At 29.3% G+C, this 27,044-nt stretch overlaps 9 protein-coding genes across 9 annotated transcripts; 6 read left to right on the top strand and 3 right to left on the bottom strand.

Annotated features, from left to right (window-relative positions):
- Positions 1-391: 391 nt before the first annotated feature.
- On the top strand, positions 392-691 carry GO595_000804 (uncharacterized protein; the record flags this gene model as incomplete). Its single annotated transcript, XM_067921580.1, has 1 exon — positions 392-691. One exon carries the CDS (start codon positions 392-394, stop codon positions 689-691), a length of 300 nt encoding a protein of 99 aa, XP_067779060.1.
- A 785-nt stretch (positions 692-1,476) lies between these two features.
- GO595_000803 (RhoGAP domain containing protein) lies at positions 1,477-2,832 on the top strand (the record flags this gene model as incomplete). Its single annotated transcript, XM_067921569.1, has 1 exon — positions 1,477-2,832. One exon carries the CDS (start codon positions 1,477-1,479, stop codon positions 2,830-2,832), a length of 1,356 nt encoding a protein of 451 aa, XP_067779059.1.
- A 5,066-nt stretch (positions 2,833-7,898) lies between these two features.
- On the bottom strand, positions 7,899-8,615 carry GO595_000802 (potassium/sodium hyperpolarization-activated cyclic nucleotide-gated channel 1; the record flags this gene model as incomplete). The annotated part of the gene is made up of 1 exon (XM_067921558.1): positions 7,899-8,615. One exon carries the CDS (start codon positions 8,613-8,615, stop codon positions 7,899-7,901), a length of 717 nt encoding a protein of 238 aa, XP_067779058.1.
- Positions 8,616-8,934: 319 nt separating this feature from the next.
- Positions 8,935-9,285, bottom strand: GO595_000801 (uncharacterized protein; the record flags this gene model as incomplete). Its single annotated transcript, XM_067921547.1, has 1 exon — positions 8,935-9,285. One exon carries the CDS (start codon positions 9,283-9,285, stop codon positions 8,935-8,937), a length of 351 nt encoding a protein of 116 aa, XP_067779057.1.
- Positions 9,286-9,734: 449 nt separating this feature from the next.
- Positions 9,735-10,448, top strand: GO595_000800 (Casein kinase II regulatory subunit family protein; the record flags this gene model as incomplete). The annotated part of the gene is made up of 1 exon (XM_067921536.1): positions 9,735-10,448. The coding sequence occupies one exon, from the start codon at positions 9,735-9,737 to the stop codon at positions 10,446-10,448; it is 714 nt and encodes a 237-aa protein (XP_067779056.1).
- A 348-nt stretch (positions 10,449-10,796) lies between these two features.
- GO595_000799 (alanyl-tRNA synthetase) lies at positions 10,797-13,721 on the top strand (the record flags this gene model as incomplete). Its single annotated transcript, XM_067921525.1, has 1 exon — positions 10,797-13,721. One exon carries the CDS (start codon positions 10,797-10,799, stop codon positions 13,719-13,721), a length of 2,925 nt encoding a protein of 974 aa, XP_067779055.1.
- A 7,310-nt stretch (positions 13,722-21,031) lies between these two features.
- GO595_000798 (Calmodulin-like protein) lies at positions 21,032-21,463 on the top strand (the record flags this gene model as incomplete). The annotated part of the gene is made up of 1 exon (XM_067921514.1): positions 21,032-21,463. One exon carries the CDS (start codon positions 21,032-21,034, stop codon positions 21,461-21,463), a length of 432 nt encoding a protein of 143 aa, XP_067779054.1.
- Positions 21,464-22,052: 589 nt separating this feature from the next.
- Positions 22,053-22,973, bottom strand: GO595_000797 (uncharacterized protein; the record flags this gene model as incomplete). Its single annotated transcript, XM_067921501.1, has 1 exon — positions 22,053-22,973. The coding sequence occupies one exon, from the start codon at positions 22,971-22,973 to the stop codon at positions 22,053-22,055; it is 921 nt and encodes a 306-aa protein (XP_067779053.1).
- A 2,086-nt stretch (positions 22,974-25,059) lies between these two features.
- Positions 25,060-25,623, top strand: GO595_000796 (CMGC family protein kinase; the record flags this gene model as incomplete). Its single annotated transcript, XM_067921490.1, has 1 exon — positions 25,060-25,623. The coding sequence occupies one exon, from the start codon at positions 25,060-25,062 to the stop codon at positions 25,621-25,623; it is 564 nt and encodes a 187-aa protein (XP_067779052.1).
- Positions 25,624-27,044: the final 1,421 nt, after the last annotated feature.

Here is a 27,044-nt window from a genome sequence, read left to right as displayed (position 1 = left end):
AATTGATGAGTTCTTTTCAAACGATTTAATGGATATTTTAAATGACTTGGTCGTAATTGATGATGAAAATATAAGCGAAAAGGCTACAAAGGTATTGGATTTAATATGTAAAGAATGAGAAATAGAATAAATAAAAACGATTTAATTTCTTAAGATGTAAAATTTATATAATGAAATCACGTATCGTGGAGGTTTTTCAATGCCCGATGTGTCCGAGTCTTCGGCTTCTTGCTGAGGTCTTCTGTTTCGTGGCTTTGGGCTGAGCGCCGATTAAAATTAGCCCACTTATCTTGCTTGGATTTGATTGGTTTGGATTCAATTTCTTCTTGATATGGTGGGAGGTTGTGAACAATCATGAATTATTTCCTTGGGTGATGGTGATTGAGATGGAATGGGACGCTCAGGTTTTGAAGGTTTGGGCTGTGGTTTTGTTTTTGATATTCTAGAGGAATTTGGTATTGATGAATCAGGGAAGGATTCGTATAATGAAGAAACCAAAGTTTTTGTGACTTTTGGTTTCTCTTGTTTTGGTGTTGGTTTAGGATTTGCTATTTTTTGCTCTGTATTATCAGAAGTTGCTGATTTGGGTTTTAGTGCTGGAGTTGGTTTTGGTTTAGGTGCTGATGTAGGTGTAGGTTTCTGTTCTGGTGGAGGTGGTGGTGTTGATTTTAGTTATGTTTTTTCTTCTTGAAATGTAAAATCGCACTGTACAAGAAGTTGCTGTAATTTTTCAACAAAGCTTTCTGTAGAAGTACCATAAAATCAGATCAAAGGGATTGATTTAAAAAAAAATATTTGTTATATAAAAATTAAATTTCGTTCTTTTACTCCTTATCAAAGAAAAATCATTAAACTAGCATAATCAAAACAACTAAATTACAAATTAAAAAAAATCTCAAATCAACATCTTTTTTGTGAAGATCTGGTTAAATTTTTCTTCGATCTCAGGATTACATTTTATAAGATTAAAATTTAAGGAGAATTTCTTGTGCGAACTTCAAGTCGCATTTTATAACAGGGGTGCTCTGTCATAAAATGATTATTTGCCGGTTAAACGTTTAATTTCTGAAAACAAAGCATTTTGCCTTATGAAAAAGTCAAATAATCATTCAAATTTTGTCATTTCACTTTCTCATTATTTTTACAAAATAACAATGTTTCTCCCAGGCAATAAATAAATTCATTTAAACAAAACAAACATTAAATTCATAACACTTCTTTATTTTTTACATTATCGAAATAAAATATGCGATCAAATTTGCTGTTAACACAATAAAATAATTATTTTTATTCAGAATTATCCACCTGTTTTCCAAAAGTGACATTTCGATAATGATATCCAAAGCAAGTGCAAGTAGAACAATTTTCTATTTATTCAAAACAAACAATGGAAAAAACTACTTTCATGAACCAATTAAAAATAAGGTATATTGGAATGTTCCAGATAATTCAATTATTTATGATGGAACCACAAATATGCAGATTAGTTATAAGCAAGCAAGCCATAATTCGCTGAGGTCTTTAGTACGAAATGAAAATGGCAAACTTCGATCAACTCCTTTATTAACTAAACATACAAATTCACAACAAAAGATCATTACACGCCATAGAGGGCGAAAAGCCACTCTCTTTTCATGTGAAACCAAAATTAGCTCTGATTTACCTCCATATTTGCCTCTTTCAATTCTTACTGATAAAGATACTGTTTTGTTCCAAGATTTTGCACAAAAGAACTTCCGTAAAGTAGGCAAGAAAAAGTCTAACGCACGTGCGGACGTATTATCATATGATGAAAATCCAAATATGATGCCATTATTAGAAATTTCCGATTCCAAACTTGCCAAAAAAGCTGTGCTTACCTTTACCTATATTGTCCATTATATGAATGATTCTGAGACAACTCCAATTTCACAATTTATCCATATTGCCAATGAGTCACCTATATTAATTGATGAAACGTATGTAGAATTACTTCGACAAGTATACACATGTAAATCCAATGATGCTTGTTATAGAGGGTGGGATTTAATCTTAGTTATGTGTACAATACTCATTCCTTCACAAAAAGTTCAATCATTAGTTCGCTCATTTCTTTCCACATATTCATATGACATCAACAAAGTCATTGCACGTATCTCACGTTTGTCATATATCCGATTCGTCACGCTCATCAAAGGGAAACCGCCAAGTGACCTGAACGATACGTACATTGACACAATTATTGAGAACAAACTCCGCCATTTGTTTGGATCGTCTTTGTCTGAAATTTTGTATGTGCAAAACTTTTATTCATACAATAACTCACCATTACCATTATTTTTGCAAAAGCTTTGTGAAACATTAATCGCACGTGGTGATGTTGAAGATATATTATTTAATACTGATTCCGAAAGATTAAATTCATTGGTGGTCGATATCGAAGCAGGTAAAGATGTCTTACAAAATGCAACGGTAAAAGAATTAGGCTCATTGTTAAAACGATTTCTAAGTAAGTTACAACCTCCTTTGATATCTATTAACGATGTTAAAGATGTTCCGTTGGATGACATCCCTAAAGTAATTAACAACTTACCAAAGATCCAAAAAGATACTTTAGCTTACTTAACACAATTTATTCGGAAAATTTGTAAAAATGGAAATAAAGATGTGGAACCGTATGCTCAGATAATCAGCTCAAACATCGTACAAATACAAGATTTACCAAAAGATTGCATCAAAGAATATGTTCATTTGGCCAAAGTTACTATGCTAAAACTCATAGCTGATTGGAATGTGGATTCAATGGATGTTACTAGTGGCAATGACACTAATAAAGAAAGTAATGTAGAGTGATATTGTAAAAACTTTCGTAACAATAGCAATGGGAACCGTTTATTTTTGTAACGATGAAAAATTATTAGTAAACTTTATCCTTTCACTATAGCTCGGAATTAATGCACATGAAAATGGTTCGTGTACCTATCGTTTTCCAAGAATTTTATACAGGAAAAGATTTTGTTCACGAGAATGTAATAATTTTTTCCCCTTAATTTAGAATAATAAAATTTGTCAGGCGGGTTTTTGTTTTGCTTGAAAATTCTCTTATATAAATCGAAACAAATTATTATTTTGATGGTGTAAAGTATATTAGCTAAGCAAAAATTTTACTATGAATGAGTTTTAGAGGCATTTAAAACTCAAAAAAAATCAAATCGGTTAGCAAAGGATAATTATAATATAGAAAGATAGATTAGAGAAAACAGGAGCTTTGTTGAATAGGATAAGTTTTTATTTATCAAGGATAAAGCTGCAAGCAAAAAAATATTCCCTTAACGTACAGATTTTCGACCGTTTAAAATCCACGAACTATTTTGCCACATTTTTTTATAAATGAAACAAAGAGATAAAACAAAAATGAACAATTGGGAAACAATTCAGTATATTCAAAAAATAATATTTTCATTAAATAAAGAAAATATTGTCCAATCAACTCTTTCAATATTTGATATATTTGATAATAATTACCATTATTCATTTAACTTACTTATTAGTCAAATAATTTATTCATCATTTGTATCAGGTATGAATGATTTTGAAATCTATATGAATTTCATTAAAGAAATAAAAAATTTTGAAGATAACAAACAAATTCAAAGTAAAATACATAAAGTTTTTTTACAAATGATTTTAAATATACATTCTCAAGAATCAAATTATTTTCTTGAGAGAATGATTCAAGAAAATTTATGCGAATCAAACATAGTTTTACAGATGAGAGAAGAATCGTATTTTATACATTACATGTCCAAAAAATTTCTAGAAAAAAAAGAATATTTGAAACAAAAGATAGTAAACATTGAAAAACTTTCAAAGAATGATTGGGAAATTCATAAGAAACTTATTAAAGAAGGACATAATCCTAATGAAATTTCGAAAATAATTCGAAATGATGAAATAGAAAAACTTCAAGAAATATCATCACAAAATGAATTCGATTTTAATCAAACAATTAAACCATCACTTTATGAGAAAATATTTACTTATGAGTAATGCAAAAGTAAATAATACAGGTAAATATGCAGTTGCAGGTGGAAATGAAGAAATCATTCATTTATGTGAACAAAATCATTCATCATTTGAAAGTGGATATGAAGCAGCAATTGAATTTCATCGAAATAATATCTTTAAATATCTTTATGAAAATAAAATTGCTGAAATTAATAATTTAGAAGAATTTGGAAAGAAGTGTATTTCATCTCATAATTATGAAATTTTTATATTTTTACAAAAAGAAGGGATGCCAATTTGCGAATACATTATTAATGAAGCAGCAAGAATTGGAAACATATTTCTCATTAAACATTTTCTTGAAAGTAATCAAATTCCGAAAGATATTTTAGTATTTTCATTAGAGTCAGGAAATATTGAACTTATTAAATATATTTTAATACAAGAAGGAATTGATATTAATACTAAAGATATTTATTTGTTTTAATTAATTTTTATTTTTATAATTTCATATTTCAAAATAATATTTGGGAAATATTTAAATTATTTAACACAGCACTTATTAGAGCATCTTCAAAAGGTAACACAGAAATAGTTAAAATACTTCTTGAACAAGAAGGGATTGATGTTAATGCTAAATATATTATTTATTTTAATAATTTGATAAATCAAAATAATATTTGGAAATTATTTAAAATATTTTGGGCAGCACTTATGAAAGCATCTGAAAATGGTCATACAGAAATAGTTAAATTACTTCTTGAACAAGACAATATTGATATCGATGCTAAAGATATTTATTTGTTTTATTTATAATTTATTTTGATAATTCGATATTTCAAAATAATATTTGGAAATTATTTAAATTATTTGAAACAACACTTATGTTAGCATCTGAATATGGTCATACAGAAACAGTTAAATTAGTTCTTGAACAAGAAGGAATTGATATTAATTCAAAAGATATTTATTTATTTTATTTATAATTTATTTTGATAATTCGATATTTCAAAATAATATTTGGAAATTATTTAAATTATTTAAAACAGCACTTATGTTAGCATCTAAAAATGGTCATACAGAAACAGTTAAATTACTTCTTGAACAAGAAGGAATTGATATTAATGATAAAGAGTTTTATTTATTTAGTTTAAAATTTATTTCAATAATTTAATATTTCACAAATAATAAAGGCAACTTTTTAAGACGATGAACTTTGGTCATCGTCTTAAAAAGTTGCCTTTATTATGTGTAATTCTCATCGACGCTTTTTGAAATGAAAAAATTAAAAAAAGTAATTTCGTTCACAATTTTCAATATTGTTTTTAAGTTTTTTTTTATGAATCATATTTAAAATGTCATTGATGGAGCAATTACTTGCTGAAGCTGATACAATATCAGCCGCAAATGTTTCAGCAGGAACGAAAAGTACATATGATAGGCTGATTCATGCATATGCCAAAGTGATGATAAATCTAATACACGAAGAACCATTTCCTATTACTCATGACAAAATGGTTGCATTCATTATATTTAAAAAGAATCAGAATATGAAATGTTGTACGTTACTAGCTTACATTAATAGTTTTGCACATTATTTTCAGTAGACATGAGCAGAGCTGGTATGGAAATTGCAGAGGCACTTTCTTATAAACAATAAAATTTTTGCAATTTTAAATTGAATTGAAAATTGTGAACGAAATTATTTTTTTTAATTTTTTCATTTCAAAAAGTGGCTTGATGAGAATTCACAAATAATATTTGGAAATTATTTAAATTATTTTGGACAGCACTTATGTTTGCATCTAAAAATGGTCATACAGAAATAGTTAAATTACTTCTTGAACAAGAAGGAATTGATGTTAATGCTAAAGATGTTTATGTATAAAGCTTAATGTTTATCCAATTTTTTTTGGATTTTATTATTATATTTGAAAATTATATAAAGTACAGCATACATGTATGCAAAAAAAAAAATGAATTTACCGAAATAATTAAAATGTTTAGTAAAAAAGAAGGAATACAAGATGAGATAACAGATGAAGCAAATGATCAAATGGAATTCTTTCCATTTTGGTAAAGAATTGTTATCATTCTAAAACCTTATTGAACAAATCCATTCAAAGTAGAAAAAGAAAAAAATTTAATCCTAAGTAGATCTTGCCATATAGCATGACAATTATATATATATATATATATTTACATGTTATAAATTTCCTAAAACATTTTTCATTAATCCGTTTAAATCAGATTTCATTGTAAAATATTTCATATTTGTACAAAAGATGCACTTTAACGAAAACATCACATTTAAAATGAGCTTTTTTTAAAACCTTCAAATGGATTGGATCAACTCCATTTCTCGTTTTTAGATCTCCAAATCAGGATCCTGATTCTAGTGGAAAGCAAATCTTATTGCCATCAATAACAATTACTATTACGTTTGATACAAATATAATATATAGTAGTTATAAAATCATTAACATGTCATTTAAGTTAATGATAGCGAAAAACATATAGTCCTGATGAATAACATACAGATTAGTTTTAGATCAATATATTTTGAGATCATAATCGATTTTAAAAATTATGGACAACTTTTATTAAATATTGAATTTCTTAAAAAGGTCATTTTAACCTCAATCTGCTTTGCTATCACAGTAACATAACCTGTTCACAACAATGAAGTAAGATTTACCTTTTGAAAAGAATTTGTTTCTGATGTTAACATATGTTCAAGAAAAGGAGAAATTTCCAAACTCAGAGATATGCTTGACTCAAATAATAGTCACCAGCGAAAGATAGCGGCTAATAAAGTTGTTTCATTAATGAGCGGTGGTATCCCACAATCATAACTTTAGTTTATAATCTCAGGTTGAAATTCAACCTGTCACTTTTAATTATAAAGTATCCAAAATTCCTCTCAAACCAAATCTGATTTTTCTTTCGTAAATATAATGATCCAAGCCATGTAAAATTAGAAAAACTTGATATTATGGTTCATGTTATAACAGCTAAAAACTTTACGTATGGGTTAACTTGAGGAATATTGTAATTCAGTTGATGTTCACTTTGTTCGAAAAGCCATTAATTCTCTAAAGAAGATCGCTATTAAAGTTGAAGTAGGAGCTCGTCGTTGTGTAGATGTACTTGTTAAACTTGTTGAAGCTGAATATGCCGTTGAAGAAGCTATTACTGTTATTGCCGATGCCCTTCGACATTTCCCTGGAATGTTTGAATCCATCATTCAAATAGTTTGTTCCAATCTTGAAAAAAACAAAGATTCTCGAGCGAAAGCAGCTGCCATATGGATACTTGATGAGTACAACACCATCATAAAGAACGTTGATGTTTTATTAGATTCATTTCAAGATGAAATTCCAGAAGTTAAATTACAAATTTTAACAGCTTTAGTCAAAGTTTATGTACGTAATCCCGAACAATCGCACGACCAACTTTAATTTGCTCTCAGCGCTGCTACGAAAGAGAGCGCAATGCCATATGCAGAATTGGGCGATAATTTACTGGCGGTTATTATCGACCGTTGAAAATTCGTTATCGGCGCTGACCGTTAACTTCATGATCATAAAGTGCCAAAACACATGATCCAGCAATTTTAGAATGGGAAGTATTTCCGGTGTATTACATGTAACCACAGCTAATTCTGTTCGACGTATCAAATATTTACTTGATGAAGATTCCATAATTGGTCACCTGTAAACTTATTAGAAGATCTCCTCATTATCTTCATGATTTTGGTATAGCTTTTAATAAAAATTGGGCGGGCATCACATTAAAAGAATAACCATATTTTCCAGAATCTTTTAATTTTGTGTTCGATGTGGCCGTTTAGGTCTTAAAGAGACCGTTTAAAATAACGGAGAACGTTAAAAATTGGCGAAAAATTTTGGTTAGAGTTCATCGAGAAAATCAAATGCATTGAAGCCAGAACTATCACCAATAAATGTGAAAGGATCGTCCCGTATATCTGGTGGAGGTGTTGTTGTGGTTTTTGGTGGTGGAATTGGTGGTGCTGAAAGTACAGCACGTTGACCTTTTTGTGCAAGGAGATTACGGACAAACTCTGTGAGTGTCATTTCGTTGGTATTAGTTGAGTTATCTTCTTCGGGCGGTGCTGTATTCTGAAGTTTTTGGAGAACAAGTTGACTGATTTTTGCTTTTGGTTGGTTATCTGTTATCTTCTGCCGAATGGTCCATTGGCGTAATTCTGAAAAATTAGCACGCATGAATGGAAATGTTGAGAGAAGCTCATTAGAGGAATCTGAACCAGTAGGAATTGTACCATATCCAAGAGATTGAAATGAACCATTAATAGATGATTTGCATTTATGAATAAGTGGGCTTAATTGATGAGTATTTATTGCAATGCCACTTTCAAGCCAAACAATACCACAAACAAGGGATCGTTTAATATCGCCTTCATCACCTCTTACAACATAATTTTTGATTGTGTTTAACACTTCAATAAAAGTTTCATTTGACTTATTTCGACGATTTTTGCATTCTGGTGAGGCAAGAGCCTTTTGAAGCATCTCGTACCCATGTTGATCCTCTGGGGTGAGAAGCTCCCAGTGGGCTGGAGTTGATTTTTGTGGGGTGTTCTTCATTCTTGGAACAAGTAAATTTCTGAATTCAAGCGGTTATTGTGAGACTCAATTAAAATTTTCTATAATTTATGGACCATACTGATTCTACGGTTATAAATCTGGGTAATCTTTTCTCACTAAGAACAATTTAATAGAGAAAAAACTTTGTTATTAAAGTTCATTCGCTTTTATCAATTTATTTTATCTATTTTTTTTAATAGAATTTAAAAACATTATTCAATCTAATTATTATCAAAAAATCGAGTATAACAATGCTTTTTAGATATGTTACACTAGCATTTAAAGATGCACAAAAATAAAACACAAAAATCTTTATAAATTAAGATTGGTTCTGTTCATTATCATTTTCAGATATTTGCTCAATCACAGATAGATCATGTCGCTGTTCTGGTGGCCAAATTGTTTCAAACATTGGCGTCCATTCAATAGGCTCATCATATATTTCAAGATATTCTTCGAGTGTTGGAAGTTCTGCATTCTCAGCAAATCCCAAAACGCGGAAGTCCGCTGGGAGGCATTTGAAATAGTCTCTAATTAAATTTTGCAAAGAGTCATTTCTTGTATTATCTGGTAATGAGGATAAACTCTCACATAAATAAAGAAAAGAATTATAAACTTCTGCAATAGATATTTCAAGAGCTGCATTTGCTGTAAAAAAATCTTGTTTCATTGAATCAATTTGTGAAACATCATAAAATTTGATCGTGTCTGGAACAACATTATCAGTAGAAATTAACATCCTTACAGGCCACATACCATGAACATCTTTGTCTTTTTTAAATGCCCTTAAAAACTGAAACATTCTCTCATAATTTGATTGGATGAAATGAATTGTTGATCCTGGATATAAAAGTGAGAGACCATAAATAGAATCTGAGTCTGATTTTCCAATCCATTTCGTGAGATAAGAACAAATTTTATCTTTTGAAGATTCCTCTGTAACTTTTGTAGTCATAAATATTCTCAAATTAAAAATTTTGTTCATTGATTCTTTTGGGTATTTTTTAAGTGTTACATCTAAAAGGGTTTCTTCTTTCTCATCAAAATGGTGGTGCATTTTACTTGAAGAAATAACGTACTCACAAATTGACTATGTTTGTTCGACTTTCCTTTGGGAAAATGACTAATTGCTCTAATTTTGTAGCATACGTGAAAAATTCAAAATATGGTGAAGTTATGATTCCAATCCCAAAATACTATTTGGATGATTACTTTAACTATTATGGTCTGAAGAAATATTTTACAAATATGGATGATCTTTATGACGTTCTCAATGATCCTAAAGTATATGCCAAATATGAAGAGAATGAAGAGATTATTCAACAAGCATTTCTACTCTATGGGTATCTTCATGCACGTTTTTTATCTTCTGATGATGGAATTGATTTTATGAAAGATGTTTACAAAGGCAATAAATATCCTAAGTGTCCCAGAATTTTTTGCAATGCTCAATGTCTTCCATATGGTATTTCAGATAGATTAGGTCTTTATAGTGTGATGTTTTATTGTCCTTGTTGCCACGATGTCTATGACCTAAAGATTGATAAGTACTCAGAAATTGATGGAGGATGGTTTGGACCAACTTATGTTCATTTATTTGAAAAAAGATTTGGTTCCAATTTCACCACAAAGAAATTTGTCCTCAAGGACTATGTTTCTGAAGGAATGTCGAGTGACTCTGATGACGACGAAGTCGATTACAGTGATGATGAAACAGATTCAATGGAATCAAGTGAAAGTTATCATGAAGAAGAAGATTTGATTGAAGAAGAAAGCGACCACGAATCTAGCAAATCTGATACATCAAGTAGCAGTAGCGGTAGCGCTGCATAAACTTAAATTGTTTTAATAAATCTTGTATACTATGAAACCCATTTTTTTATGAAACTCTTAATATTGTTACTTGTTTTATACAGGGAAATAATTTCTTGATAAGTTAAACCAATTAAATTATTTAAAATCTCCATACGATGCGAAATATTACCTGAAACTAAATATCAAATTAATTCACGAATGACAGATAAAAATGATTTCATATTTTATTTTTCACTAAGATAAATAGACGAACGATTAATTTCATCAATTTCTTTTGCCACACTACAAACTTTTTGAAGCGATATTTGTTTGCTTCTTTTGAATCGCCCGGCCAAACCGAACTTTATCAAATTTCCCACTTAAAAAATGAGCCCAGCAAAAGCTGCTCAAAAGAAGGATAATGGACCAGTTCCATTAACACCATCTGAAGTCAAATCGAAAGCTAGAGTATTCTTTAATCAATTAATGGCCGAAGGTAAAAGTCCATGGCCAACAAAATTCTTATCTTCACAAGGATTCACAAGATTACAATGCAAGAAATGTCACAAATACTTCTGGTCATCTGATCCTACTCGTGACAATTGCGGTGATAGCATTTGTGCTGGAGGTTATTCATTCATCAATCAAGAAAACACCAATCAAAAGATTACTTATTATCAAGCTTGGGAAGACTTCCAAAAATCGTTCACCACTACTCGTGTTCCTCATACAGTCGTACCCCGATACCCAGTTGTTGCACGATGGCGTAGTGATGTTGACTTTGTAGCAGCTGGTATTTATTGTTACCAACCATTTTGTGTTTCTGGTGAATCCGAACCACCAGGTAACCCACTTATTCAATGTCAATTTTGCCTTCGTTTCAATGATCTTGATAACATCGGTGTTACAGGTCGTCATTATTCCGGCTTTAACATGCTTGGTATTCAAGTCTTTAACCATGCTGATCATACACATCCACCACAACCTCCATATGACGAAATTGAAGAAATCTATTGGAAAGACAGCTGCATTGAAAACAACTATCGATGGTGCATCGAAACTCTTCATCTTAAGAAAGATGGCCTAACATTTATTGAAGATGTATGGCAAGGTGGAGGTAACTGTGGCGCTTGTGTTGAGTTCTTTTATGGTGGCCTTGAGATTGGTAATATGGTTTTCACGGAATATGCTGTTTCACCTGATTATAAATTTACACCAATTGATACCAAAGTTATTGATGTTGGTATTGGCTTAGAACGAATTCCATGGCTCATTAATGGAGGCTGGACATCATATATCTATGTCTTTGATTACATGTTACCTGAATTAAGCGCCAAACTTGGAGTACCAATTGATACGGAACATTTCCGTCAATTTGCGCAATACACAGCGTTATTTGATGTAGATGAAAATGATGACGTCAGTGGCTCATGGCTTAAAATTGGCGAAAAGATGGGACTAAATTGTCCATGCGAAGATGATCCAAACAAGACGAAACTTGAACGTTTCCAAGAAGAACTTAAACAATTTTCAGATCTTATCATCATCTGCGATCATACCCGCACATGTTTGTTTGCAATTGAAGATGGCGCATTACCATCAAATGTCGGCGGCGGTGGTAATATCCGTAATGTTCTTCGCCGTGTATTTGCAATCTTAAAGAAACGTAATTGGCTCGAAAAGATTGGCGGCGTCGAAGGAATCATTGGCTTATTTAAGAGTCACATTAATGGACTTAAAGGATTTGTTCCTGAGTTTAAGAACATTCGCTGCTTAGAGACAGTTATTAAGTTAGAATATGAAAGATGGACAACTGGTAAAGTTAAGAGCATTAGTATGTTGAAGTCATTAATTGATAAAAAGAAAGGTGATAAGACATTAACAATTAATGACTGGATCTTAGCAATTGAATCATATGGATTAGATCCAGCAGAAATATCCGAATTTTCAGGGCAACAAGCGCCAGATGATTTATGGTTGAAGTTTGATGAACATCGTATTCGTACTGGAAAAATGTTACAACAATCACAATATGATGTAAGTAATTTACCAGCTACCAAAGAGTTATATAATTTACCGGAATATGAACATGTATATACACATACAGCTAAAGTTCTTAAGGTAATTAACAAAAAATCATTTGTTTGTGATTCAACAATATTATATCCAACAGGTGGAGGTCAACAACATGATGAAGGATTTATAACAGTTAAAAATGTTAAATATGAAATCTCCGAAATCGAAAAAGTCCGAAATGTAGTAATCTTCATAATGAAAACAGATGTTGATCCAAACATTGAAGGAGAAGAAGCATTCCAAGAAGTCGATAAAGAAGTTCGTGAAATATTACGTGTACAACATACAGCTACACATGTAATTGCTGCAGCAGCACGTCGAGTACTTGGTCCACATGTTTGGCAAAATGGTGCCAAGAAAACTAAATATGGTGCACATATTGACTTAACACATTATGAATTACCATCATATGAACAATTATTAGAAATCGATCGAGTAGCAAATGAATTAATACTCAGTGGTTCAAAGGTTTATAAAAAAGTGTACTCCCGAAAAGAAGCAGAAGGACGTTGGGGATTTGTATTATATCAAGGAGGAGCTATACCAGGTAATGCTATCCGTGTTGTCGATATTAATGGCATTGATACTGAAGCATGTTGTGGTACACATTGTGATTCATTATATGAAATCGGATCAGTTAAAATTGTTCAAGCTAACAAAGTCGCAGATGGAGTTTTCCGTATTGAATTTGTTGCAGGAAAACTCGCAATCGATTCACATCATCAAGATATGCGTATTATTCGTAACTTACAAAACTTATATGGAGTATCAAAAGAAGACCTTGAAAAGAATTGCCAACGATTCTTCACAGAACGAAACTCATTTATGTCACAATCAAAGAATTTACTTGTTGAGAATTTATACTTAAATGTATCTTTAGGTTTAGCAAAGAATAATAAGAAGTTCATCATCAAAAGTACAGAACAAAACGCCACAATTTACTTGTCTGGTTTGGATAACGCAATTAAAGATAAAAAGAAAGAAGAAGTCGAAGGAAAGTCAATGATGGTATTGTCCAATAAGTTCTTTTATGGATTGGTAACAAAAGAAGTCGCCGACGAATTAAAAGATGCATTTAAACCATTGATCGACCAAAAGAAAATTGCACCACTCAAAATAGATAACAACCCAAAGAAGCCAAAGCCATTCGGTTTGGTTGGTTTTGGTTCAATGAAAGTAAACGATGACGCAGCAGCTGCCGTAAGTGAAATATTTAAAGAACATCAATTCATTTAAATAAAGAAATAACTGCAACTGCAATTTTTAATGAGAAAACTTCAAAATGAGCGATGACATGTTACAAATGATACAAAATTTCAAAATAATTTCATTATTGCAATCATCATTACAAGAAGTTGATTCATTATTTAATGAAATCTCAATATTAAAAGAACTTAAAGGTCATAGAGATACTATGGAAGATTCATTAGTCGTGTTTCCTAATATAATTCCAAACTTTGATTTGTTTTGTGTATTTGATGGACTTGGCCGAAGTTATACTTCTACAATTTGCTCATATGAAATTATAAAATATTTTCAATCATTTGATTTAGCAGAAGATGAAATCATTAAAAAATTCAATGAACAATTTTTCAAATGTATATTACTGAAATTGCGGTGGATTCGCAAAAGAAAAAGAAACTATTTAATGTATTTGAATGTGTAAAAAATTTGTTATTTTCTGTTTATATTATATATATAAATTTATTCTTTAATGTTAAAATATTTATTTATTATTGAATATTCGAAACACATCGCATTCTGTAAAAACATATATTTCAACCTTTTTGCTTTGCTCATCAAACAACACGAAGCTTATTCTTGTATAATTCCGATTCTAAATATTCAATTGAAATTGTGAAATTGTTAGCGGAAATGAATTTATGATTATATGTATTTCTTGGTTGATTCAGTACATAATTGATAGCAAATTATTAGTTCAAGCAAGCTTAATCCAGTTGGTTTAAAAAAAAAAACGTGGCCGTTTATAGGAGTCCCCAAAACTTGCATTCAAAATTCAATACTTCATTTCTGTTAATTGAAGCGAACTTTTTGAGCGTTTTTCTTTCATAAGTTACCGTTTGTTGATGTCGAGCGACACCACTTTCTTTCATTTTTTTTTGTTGTTTTGGCAATTGAAATGAGGGAACTTTCTGTCACTTTTCAATAAAAACATTACGTTTTCAGTTTTGTAAACAGCTTCCGATCGCAAAAACAACAAAACATGCATCAATTAAAGTTAAACCAACGAACCGACGAAAACGCGGCGCGGTTGAAACTCTATGTATCGTTTTTGACTGATTTATTAGCAAGTTTCTCAAGTTTTCTCGCAAATGTGTTCTTTCTTTCTGGTTTTACCCATGTATTTCTTTTGCTTGTTACAAACCTCTCCAAAAAATTCAGGTTCAAGGATTTTTAGTGATCAATTATCTAGTTCTCAAACTCTCAAACATTCTCCTTATTTCACTTTAGAATCCAAAGGGTATACATGCTTACCTATCTCAGCCCATAACAAAGAGTGTGTATCCATTAAAATCACAAAATTTATTATGCAAACAGCGAATGAATCAAATACATTTAATTATATCACAGAAGAATATCAGCATCATTCCTATTTATTAAAGTTACCGATATCATATGTTAAACATTATTTCAAATTCTTTTCTTTGACATTTAATCATTTTTCATTAAAAGCTCATTTACCAATTTCAATGAATAATAATTTCATGAAAAAAATGTACAAATTCAATGAAAATGCTCAAGTTCTAACTTATAACTTTTTTATTTTGGGATTTTTTTTCTTTTATGAAATCAAATTTTTAATGAATAAATTGAAAGCAAACGAAAAGAAAAAAACTGAAAATATTTTAATTTTTGTTATGTTTTTCATGAACTCTTATCAAATATATAATGAAAATAATTTAACACTTACAATCAAAAATTCAAATGAATTTAATGAAATTTCTCAATATAAAAATATTGTGAAATATATAATTATCAGTGAAAATATTTATTCAATTCCAAGTGGTTCATTTTCAGGATGGCCTTCAGTTGTTTCAGTTGATTTTGGTAATTCAGTATCATCTATTGGAGGTTATGCATTTTCGTCATGTTCTAAATTAGTTACGATTATAATTGGAGAAAATGTTACAGAAATTGGTGGTGGAGCATTTTCATTTTGTTCATCAATCAAAAACATTACAATTCCAAATTCAGTTACAACAATTGGAAGTTATGCATTTTCATCATGTTCTAATTTAACTTTATTAACACTTGGCTATGGAATAAAAAATATTGGAAGTTCGGCATTTGGTAATTGTTATAATCTTCAATGCATTTATTATTATGGAGATTCAGAACCAGAAATTGGAGAAAGTGCATTTTCTAATGTTTTTACAAGTGTTATCACATATCCAACATATGTAGGAAGTAAATTTGGAAATTTAAATGTTGCCAAAGACAACACAGAAGGAACATGTGAACCACTTCCAACGCATTCATTTAATCAATCGAATACATTTACTGCATCACTTCAAAGTGATATTTCAATATCATTTTCATACACATTAACAATTACATTATCAATTACACATTCATTAACTATTTATGAAACACAAACGAAAAACATTTTCATTATATATAAATAATTCGACATTTTCATACATTGAAACAGAATTTATTTATTACAATTATACGATTGTTATTTATTCGACTTATTATAATTATTATTCCAATTTCTTTACAATGTTTTACACTTCCAATGAAAATTCGCCAAATGGAATTACGACGAATGCTTTGATTGGAATTATTTGCGGATCATTTGCATTTGTTTTGATCATTGTTGGAATTGTTATATTTTTAGTGAAAAGTAATAACAAGAAAGAAAAATCGAATTCAAAGTTACAATTTAAGGACACGACAACGTCAAGTACAAAGCAAATTGAAGAAGTAAATAGTTTAGTTGAAGATATTGTGAAAGAAGATGAAGACAATTGGCTATGAATAAAATGTGTAATAATGAAATTTTTTAATTTAATTTTTATACAAATTATGTGTTGTCATATAAAATAAAATGAAATCATATTAAGGATAATATCATTTTGACTTTAGAATGCTTTGAATTCGTTTATTTAAATATGAAATTTTGAATTTTATGATGTTTAAATAGTATCACTGACTTTAAATATAATAAGGTAAATATTGTTGAACAACGATCAATAATTTTGAATTATAATTGTCAATACATTAAATGTTAGCTTTTGAATGAATTGGGATGAACTTTACTTGAATTCATTATTCTCAAAATCAAAAAATATCTTTTAAATTAAAGATACAATGTAATTGATTTCGGACATGAAGAACTCCTTATATTTTGTTTATTATATATATAATAATAAACTTTAAAAGCAAGAAATAACAGAATTGCCAATGTTTTAAAAAAGTGTTAATTTTATGATGATGGAAACATCTTAGATAAATGAACAGCACACCAAATTAAAGCATAAATTCAGTTCTATAACATATATTCATTATGTTATTTAAAAGTGAAAATATAATGTTATAAAGCTGTTTCTTTGATTATCGTCTTAAAAAATCGATAGAAATATTTCAAAATTGGTTTGAAAAACGACAATAAAACAACAGGTTTTTAAAAGTTTAACCGTGAGATTTTAAACTTTTGAGATAGCCGATGTGTAATTGGTGAAGGTCTATATATATATTACAAGCTGAAACATGAGGATCTTTCTTTTATTCAGCATTTCGATCATGATGAAACGATTTATAACCGATACAAAGCTTATTACACCTTATATCATTCAAAAAGAAATATTACAAATACAAAACCACGAAAACAAGAAACCTATGACTTACAAATGTGATGAGGATGTATCAATTAATGAAATTATGAACAAAAAATTTAAAAGATTTAACAATAATTATAAAGTTTTGATAAACAAATTATTTTTAAATTTGATACCATATAATGAATCTACAATAGTTGTACATCAGAATTTTAATAACAAACATAAAATTCAAAGAACATATTTTTCAAACATTTTGAAAAAATCCTTCGAAATTGATATATTTGTCAAAAATGGTATATTTGAAAAAACATGTAACAAATCTTATGAAGATGTATATCCTATAAAACGTGAATTTTCACATTTTTTTCTGATGCAAAACGACAACGAAGAAGGACCAAACATTTTGAATGTTTTACTTCAATTAACCGTCATTTTTTCAATTACATTTCCGGTTATTTATATCAAATTTTATCATAAAAACACAATTTCAGTTCAGAAAATATTAACGACCAAATATACATTGAAAATAAAAGATAAGAAAAAAACTGAAAATATTTTAATTTTTGTTATGTTTTTCATGAACTCTTATCAAATATATAATGAAAATAATTTAACACTTACAATCATAAATTCAAATGATTTTATTTATGTTGATCAATATCAAAATAACACAAAATTTATCATTATCAGTGAAAATATTTATTCAATTCCAAGTAATGCATTTTCAGGATGGCCTTCAGTTGTTTCAGTTGATTTTGGTAATTCAGTATCATCTATTGGAGGTTATGCATTTTCGTCATGTTCTAAATTAGTTACGATTATAATTGGAGAAAATGTTACAGAAATTGGTGGTGGAGCATTTTCATTTTGTTCATCAATCAAAAACATTACAATTCCAAATTCAGTTACAACAATTGGAAGTTATGCATTTTCATCATGTTCTAATTTAACTTTATTAACACTTGGCTATGGAATAAAAAATATTGAAAGTTCGGCATTTGGTAATTGTTATAATCTTCAATGCATTTATTATTATGGAGATTCAGAACCAGAAATTGGAGTAAGTGCATTTTCTAATGTTTTTACAAGTGTTATCACATATCCAACATATGTAGGAAGTAAATTTGGAAATTTAAATGTTGCCAAAGACAACACAGAAGGAACATGTGAACCACTTCCAACGCATTCATTTAATCAATCGAATACATTTACTGCATCACTTCAAAGTGATATTTCAATATCATTTTCATACACATTAACAATTACATTATCAATTACACATTCATTAACTATTTATGAAACACAAACGAAAACATTTTCATTATATATAAATAATTCGACATTTTCATACATTGAAACAGAATTTATTTATTACAATTATACGATTGTTATTTATTCGACTTATTATAATTATTATTCCAATTTCTTTACAATGTTTTACACTGATAATAATGATAATCAAAATAACGACAATAAAACAACAATTATCATCATTTCTGTTTGTGTAATTGTTATAGTAATAGTCATTATCATATTATTAATTATATTATTAACACATATTCGAAATAAAAAAGAAGAAATTTATGAAAATGATAAATCAGAACAAAATGAAAACGAAACGACGAATACATTTACTACAGGAATAAGTAACATAAATATTGAAGAAGATCCATTTGCCGAAGATTTTCAAGAAGAAAAATTTATTGAACAAATATAATTTTCAATATTAGATATTTGTAAATTTTGTAATGATAATTATAAATATTATATGAGTCTTATGAAATAAAATATTTCGATGATACATAACATTAATGGATTACATCGTCTTAAAAATAACTTTAAAACTTTTATAATGATATTAAATGGATATGATCAAATATCTTTAATACATTCAATACGATGAATAATGAGGTATAAACATCAAAGAACATATGGCTTATTTACATCACAGACTATAACTTTCACACTTACACTTAATTAACATGGAACTAATTATTAATCAATAAAAAAAAATAAGTGCCAATGGTAAAATAACATATTCAAATTTAAAAAGTAAAGCGAAAGTAATAAATCAATTCATAAATGATGAAGAAAATTAATGCTATAAATAAAAATGAATATAAATTTAAAAATGTTTATTTATTGTAAAACTATTTTAGAAATGAGTGTTAAGAAGCATAAAACCATTTTACAAAGATGTTAAATTACTTCACATGTTTTATTTACAGACATGTGACATGAAACATTTTCAAAAAAAATCAAATTAAAAATTTGTTAAAACAATAAGATGAAAATATTTAATCGAGGAGGTTTAAACTAATGTTGAAGAACAAGCGTATCATGAATTAGTTGATAAAGCCAATTCTACGCCACGTTATGAAGATAATGACACAGCAGTTTCACACGTAATGCTTCCCAAATATGAAGCACTTAAAGCAGATCCAGTTCCGATTGAATTGGATCAAAATGAAAAAGAAATGTTAGCTGTCTAACAATTTTAGTTAACTTTCATTTTATGTGTAATTTTCCATTCATTATTATTAATTGTGTTTTAAATGTTTAATATGCTTTAATATGATTATCTTGAAATTGTTTTATTAAAAATTAGTTAAATTTTTCTTATAAATTTACAAGTTTCATAAATGTCAAAAAACCAATTTTTTTAATTCAATAATTATTAAATACCATGCGTTTAATGATAATTCCATATTAGTAAGATAAATAAAAATAATCCTTATTTAATAAATATTTATGCATAAATAGCCGAAGAGTTGTTGAATCTCTTATTAAAAAGTGACTTTCATGTTCCTATCGTCACATGGATGGAAAACACAAAATCAACAAAAACTCGAATTTTACTTACACTATCAATAATTTCATTTAGCATTGTCGTTGGTAGCCAAATATAAAGATAACGAAAATGATAACATAAAGCCACAAATAGTAACTAGTAAACCAATAACAAATCCAGCATTATATCCAAGATTTGATAACATCCCATCTGTTCTAACAGGCAACTTAACTTCATAATATTGATATAATTATTATTGCAATTTGTAAAATTTCAAGAGAATGGGCTAATTATAACAAAAACCCTCAATCAAATAATAACAACGTTGAAAGCGGTGTATAAATAAAAAACATATATTGATATAATTTTTTATATTAAAAATTTATTGTTTCAATATGATATAATGTATTTTAAGTTGTGTTGAGTAAAAATTTTATCAAACAACATAATCAATTATCTAGAAGGCTTCCAAAAGTTCAATTGTATAGCATCTTTTTATCGTTGAAGGCTTAAAGGATTTTAATATTAGTTAGTAAATTATTTTGCTAATGTGTGATTAAATACAAACTCACCCATAAAAATAAATTTTAGAAACACAAACATCACAACAGACTTAAAGATTATGAACACAAGCAACTCGTTTTTGCTTGAAAATAATCAAATTTTCAAGGAACCACTAAAAAGGTGAACAGCCTTTCTTGGAGGATGATTATAAAACCGGCTTTCATATTGAAAGTTTCAATTCGTGTTATTCTGGTTCGTTATTGTTAACTTTTTAACCTTTTGATTTTTTAAGTCAAAATTCTACGTGAAATTTCTGTTGTGTAGCTGTTTAGCACAATTTAAAAACAAAAGAATTTCATCCAATTTTATTCAACGGTTTATCATAAACAATGTTTTTTGACCAAAAAATAAACTTTTTCCATAAAACCGTTAAAACAGTCTTCGTTATGGGCGGCAAACAATCTCTTCCAAAAGGATACACAAAGTCACAAATCAATCAATTTAGGGAAACATTCAAGAAGTATGATAAGGATGGAAACAAGGTTCTCGATCACGATGAAATGAGTCTTTATCTTCATGAAATTGGAATGCCTCCTCTTCAGCACAGAATGTTAATGTACATCGCTGACCGTAATGGCGATGGAGGTGTTGCTTTCAACGAATTTGTTAAGTTTATTGATTCTATTAATAACCTTAAGACACCAGATGATCTGACGCATCTTGTGTTTAATGCTATTGATTCTGACCACTCTGGAACAATTTCGAGAAAAGAATTGGACAAATTTTATCAGTTTATGGAAATTCCTCCAAGTGATAAGATACCTCCAGATCTTCAAAAATTCGACTACGATGAGTTCTCCGTACTAATCGACTACTAAACGATGAGGCAAAGAAATTTTTTATTGAATTTTAGTTTAACAATGCGTTTTTTTCGCTTGAATATGTTTTAACAAAAAGTATTACAAATTCTTTAGTTTAATCTACGATTCATTTCGCATTGTTTGCTAATGACGGTGGACAATTTCTGAAAAAATCAAAAATATTTCAATTTTTCATGAATCCATATAATTTATAAACTTGTAAATATAACATTAATCAAAAACTCTTTATCATATTAGAAATATTTCGCATTTTTTTTAATCCTTAAAATAAATTTTATACAAAAAATGCTTCAAATCATTCTAATTATCTCCATTTAAAAGTTATAATTTGGCATGTAAAACATCAATGCTTTAATCAATATAGGATGTCAATGCCTCAAAATGGAAATTTTTTTGAATTTTATTAATCGAATTCATTTTATGTTTCATTATATGACTTAAAAGGAATTTTCTATAACCATTGATATCGCAAAGAATAAAATCGACTTTTCGAAGTAACTTTACTTGTTTACACAATCAGAAAGATGACTTGGAATTTTATCCAAAACATCTAATGAGAGAAAACGTTTATTGTACAATTCGAAGTTCATTTATGTGCGTGTGAATTTGCCCACTTGCAAGGTTCGATGTCAGCTTCAGTGCAGCCCTTCCTGAATCTGTGCTCGCTGTGTATAAGCAATCTCACGTTCTCAAAGTCCACTCCTGTCATGTCTATTCCAGGTGGGCAATATTTGGCTGCATCGCCTGCGCCGATTTCGAAAAATCCATGTGAAGGGAAGTTGCCTTGTTGGTGGAAAAGTGATCCATCGATGGACTTGATGCCCAAAAGACGGGCAAAAACTCTTTTGTCAACCCTTAAGATTAATGGGGTGAGCCATCGAACACCTACAAATTGTGGATATATGGGCGAAAGCTCACTAAGCTTAAGGGCGTTGTAGAGCTTGTGTGAAAATCTGCTGTTAGCATTGTTCTTTTTTTGGAAAAAGTTGGATACAATATCGCCAAATGTAATAACACGGTCAGCCCATAATGTTGAGGGTATGAAACCAATCATGTGGGGATTAAACGTAAGATTAGGGTCATTACAAGCAGCTATAAAGGCAGCATTGGAAATATCATCAAATGCATCAGGTGGACGACGCAAAACTGGCTGCGGAGATGCTACTTCTCGTGGAAAGCGTTGACGCTGTGAACCAGGAACGAGTTCGAAAGCAGATACGGCCACAGGAAGTTGATTAATGTAAGATTGTTGAGGAGATTGAGATTCTTGTGATGGCATTGTAACTATCTTCATGGGTGAAGATACTGCTCTCCTGTGTTGCTGTGGAATGTCCTGCTGTATGAAATTTGGATGGGAAAAAGGATCATTAAAATGGATTGATGAATCTTTGTCTATTTCATTTAGAGCAAGTGTAAAAGCATCATCAAAATCTTCTTTGGTAGTGTCATCGTTTAACCCAAAAAGCGCGAATGGATCAAATGCATCGAATGGATTTAGATCGCTCATGAATATTAAGAACGAACACAAATCAAGTAAACCTATCAATTCCCTTTCAAAATATGGAATTGTAAATTTATTTGAATTTGGCATAATAATAAACTTCTGAAAAAGTATCGATTGACGTTAAATTGAATTTTAGATCAAACGGTTTTCCCGAACGTTCGCACAACTGCTGAAAAAAAATTTAATTTTTTCGACCACTCGGAGATAGTTAAATCTGTAATTAAAATTACTATATGCGTACACAGATCAATGTCAATACAGTGATGATTAATATTCCGTAATTATTTTTATAATCGAAAAATTACAAATTTTATAATGCGAAATTTTTCTTTATCATTCATGCATTTTGATCTTAAGCATATGTAATTTGTCGGTAACATTGAAATTTTATATAATTATAATTATTTCGCATGATACAGCCTCGATAAAATAGATGACGATAAAATTCCAGTTTTATCAATCAAAATAAAACGCTCATTAGCATGGGTAACAGTATAATTCACACAAAAACAATAAAATTATTATCAACACCATATTCTCTACATATTTATAAACTTTTTGGTTTCAAAGAATTGTATATTTAAAAATATTTTATGTCAAATCAATATAACATAAAGCTATTGTGACAAATCACACATTTTCAATTAATATTTCAAAACATAAAACAAAAACAAACAGTAGAAGGACTTCTTGTGATTCAAAACTATCAACTAACGTTGGTTAAATGCACAAACGGTGGAATAACCAAAGTATAACCGTTACAGCTATTGAAACATCTAAATAAAAACATCATAAATAATGTTGATATTTTATCTATTAAAAACTTTTATCCTTAACTTAAACATCAAAGTTATTCATTTAAATTCTTTTCACATGAATTTTTATATTTATGATTCTGCTTTAAATTACTGATAGTTGTTTCGAAATAATAAAATAAAAAATAAATGCTATAAAAAATGATGTTCAAAAAATTGACTTTTTTACGAATTAAAATATATTTTCACTCTCTGAGAATTATAGCAAATCATTTTTAATAAATTTGAATTCCTGGATCACACCCATAAAAACTCACCGGAAACCGTGAGGATTTTGACGTTAAAACTGTTGTGCAAAAAATTCTTATAGTTAATCAACAAACTCACCATTTTTGTGGAAACATCATCATAAATTATAATAATAATCAATAAAATCAAAAGCAATAACTTAATTTTATTTATAGCTATTAAAGTTTGATAATGTATAAGTTTCTAATGTCTGTTTTTCTTCATCTTTATTTCTGACTGTTTTTGAATTGAAAACGATCCGTGACATTTTTTTCACAGTTAATTTCGAATTGAATGAAATAAAATAAAAGTAAACGTATTCGACGATAGATTCTGACATCTCACAAAAAGTTTAATAAAGCCAACATTGCATTGAAAAAGTTCAATACCACAATCCCCAATTCATCCAAACACAAAACCATCAAATGATATCCATTCCAGAAGCACTTATTAAACCATCTGAGCCATATGGGAACAATAGAATGGATAATATAAACGGAGATTTGATACTTTTTCCGAACCAAAAAATTAGTGATCCAAATGGAAATGTCTTTGAAATACAAAAATGGCTTGGTGCAGGACAATTTGGTCAGGTTTATAAGTGTGTTCAATGTCATGCAGGTGAACAGACCAATCGTCAATTTGCCATTAAAATTTCAAAGTCAACAACAGAGGCGCACTGTCAATTCCAATATGAAATTCAAGCTTTATTATGGGTATGTTTCAATGCTTAGAGATATATCTCTAAGCATATATAGAATATCACTAACACATAGTTAAAAACATATCTAAGTGCTAAAGACCTTTCAAGGATCTCTGTCATCGAGTCAGGGTTTTCTTATCTTAATCATTTTTGTATCGTTATCGAACTACTCGGACCATCCGTTTTAGATGAGATAGTTCAACACAAATATAAAGGCCTTTCGCTTAAGTACGTTCAATCTGTTTTAAAGTCAGTTCTTCCTGTGCTCTATACTCTATCGACATACAATCTAATACATTTAGATGTAAAGCCGGAAAACATTCTTCAGGCATATCCGAAGTCAATGGAACAATTTAAGTTAATTGACTTTGGGAGTTGCCTTTTTGTAGGAGATTGTATCGATGTACAATATGTACAATCTCGCTTTTATCGAGCACCAGAAGTTCTCTTGCGTTTACCATATGACAGCAAAGTCGACGTATGGTCTATTGGATGCCTTGCAGCTGAACTTATGTTAGGTCTCCCATTAATGCCAGCTCAAACTGAACTTCATCTTGCAACTCTAATAGCACAAACAATTGGCCAATTCCCTAAAGAAATGGTTATATCTTCACCAAGATATATCCAATTGTTTATGCCAGATGGTACATTAAAAAGTCAACAATTACTTTGCGAAGAGAATGGAGAAGATTTCGTTACTACATTTCAACCTTATTTCGTTCATCAGAAGTTGGAGGATATAATAATGAGTTATGAACCAGATGAAGATAAACATAATGACATCGAAAATCGAAAAGTTTTCTTGGATCTGCTGAAAGGGTTGTTGCAGTTGGACCCGAAGAAAAGAATTTCGGCAGAAGAAGCTTTGAACCATCCATTCATGAAAATCGATTTTGGTGAGGATTAACTTTAATTGAATTTTGTTGAGCATCAAAAATAACCGCTAATTGTGACGGTTGTATTTTGAGTTACGACTGCTTAAGTTTTTATGTATTTGTTCTGCTTCAAAGGAATTAATACATAGGAATTTATTATAAGACATAAGAATTATGTCTTAGATATTTTATTTTAAATACTTAAAAAAAAACAAAGTTGAAAATTTAAAATTCTCGCATTTACTACGAGCTGAGAAGTGCAATGCACAGATTTTATGGATGTTATATACTGTACTAATACACACTAATTTCCAATTATTTAATAAATCAAGATTTCAATGTTCTGTTTTCAAGAACTTTCAAATATTTTCAGCAACTCAGAAATAAGAACCGCAAAATATATCCATGCGCATGTTGAATGAAACAGAGAAACTTCCCTGTGACTTTAACGGTGAATGTTCATTCCAGCGGTTTTGGACCACATGGTTAAACATGTTTAATTTTAAAATTTTCAACATTGAAATTTGTGTGTAGGATTTTACGAGATTCTGATTTTTAAGTGGTTTATTTTATCAAAAAACGAATTGACAAAAGTTCCTTCACTGGGCATTCAAACTTCTTCACCCGCAAATTCTATCATTGCAAGACTGGAATTCTCTTTTAGATATGAAAAACCTAATGCCATTAATTATGACTTCATTTCATTGTTGCCATTTCTTGGGTATTCTAAGTAATTTTCTTGTTTGTACAATATTCACCATTTTAAGATTTCCAACTGATTTATCAATTCCCAATAGATTATACGTTGCATGTAACAAAATAATTGTTAATAATTATTTCTTAATTTTTATATTTTATTCACAATTAAACTATTTAACTATATTACTTTTCATCAAAATTTTTGTTATTTTGTTAATTTTCTTGAAGCAAATTATGACCAATTTATTAAAACGATATTTTAATCAAAAAAATTCGATCAAATTTAAATACAAGAATGAGCATATTTATTTATTTTTTATTATAATATTTTTCACGTGTACCTTCCAAAAATATGATTCCACAACATCTACAATCACAATATCTCGTGATATTGATTTTGATGATATTAAATATTATAGAGATTCAATTAAATATGCCATTATTGAAAATGTTGAACATATTCCAGATGAAATTTTTAAATCATGTTATAATTTGTTAAATGTTACTATTGGCGAAAGTGTCAAAGAAATTGGATCATCAGCATTTGAATCATGTTCTCAATTGTCGAATGTTATAATTGGCGAAAATGTTGAAGAAATCTGAGCATCAGCATTTGAATCGTGTTCTCAATTATCAAATGTTATAATTGGCGAAAATGTTGAAGAAATCGGAGCATCAGCATTTGAATTGTGTTCATCATTACTCAATATAATACTTCCAAATAATGTTAAAATCATTGGATCATCAGCATTTA

The sequence above is a fragment of the Histomonas meleagridis genome, assembly GCF_020186115.1.
Source record: "Histomonas meleagridis strain 2922-C6/04-10x chromosome Unknown contig_111, whole genome shotgun sequence".
In the NCBI taxonomy this organism is placed as follows: domain Eukaryota; phylum Parabasalia; order Tritrichomonadida; family Dientamoebidae; genus Histomonas; species Histomonas meleagridis.
This window is presented reverse-complemented; position numbering and strand designations above follow the sequence as displayed.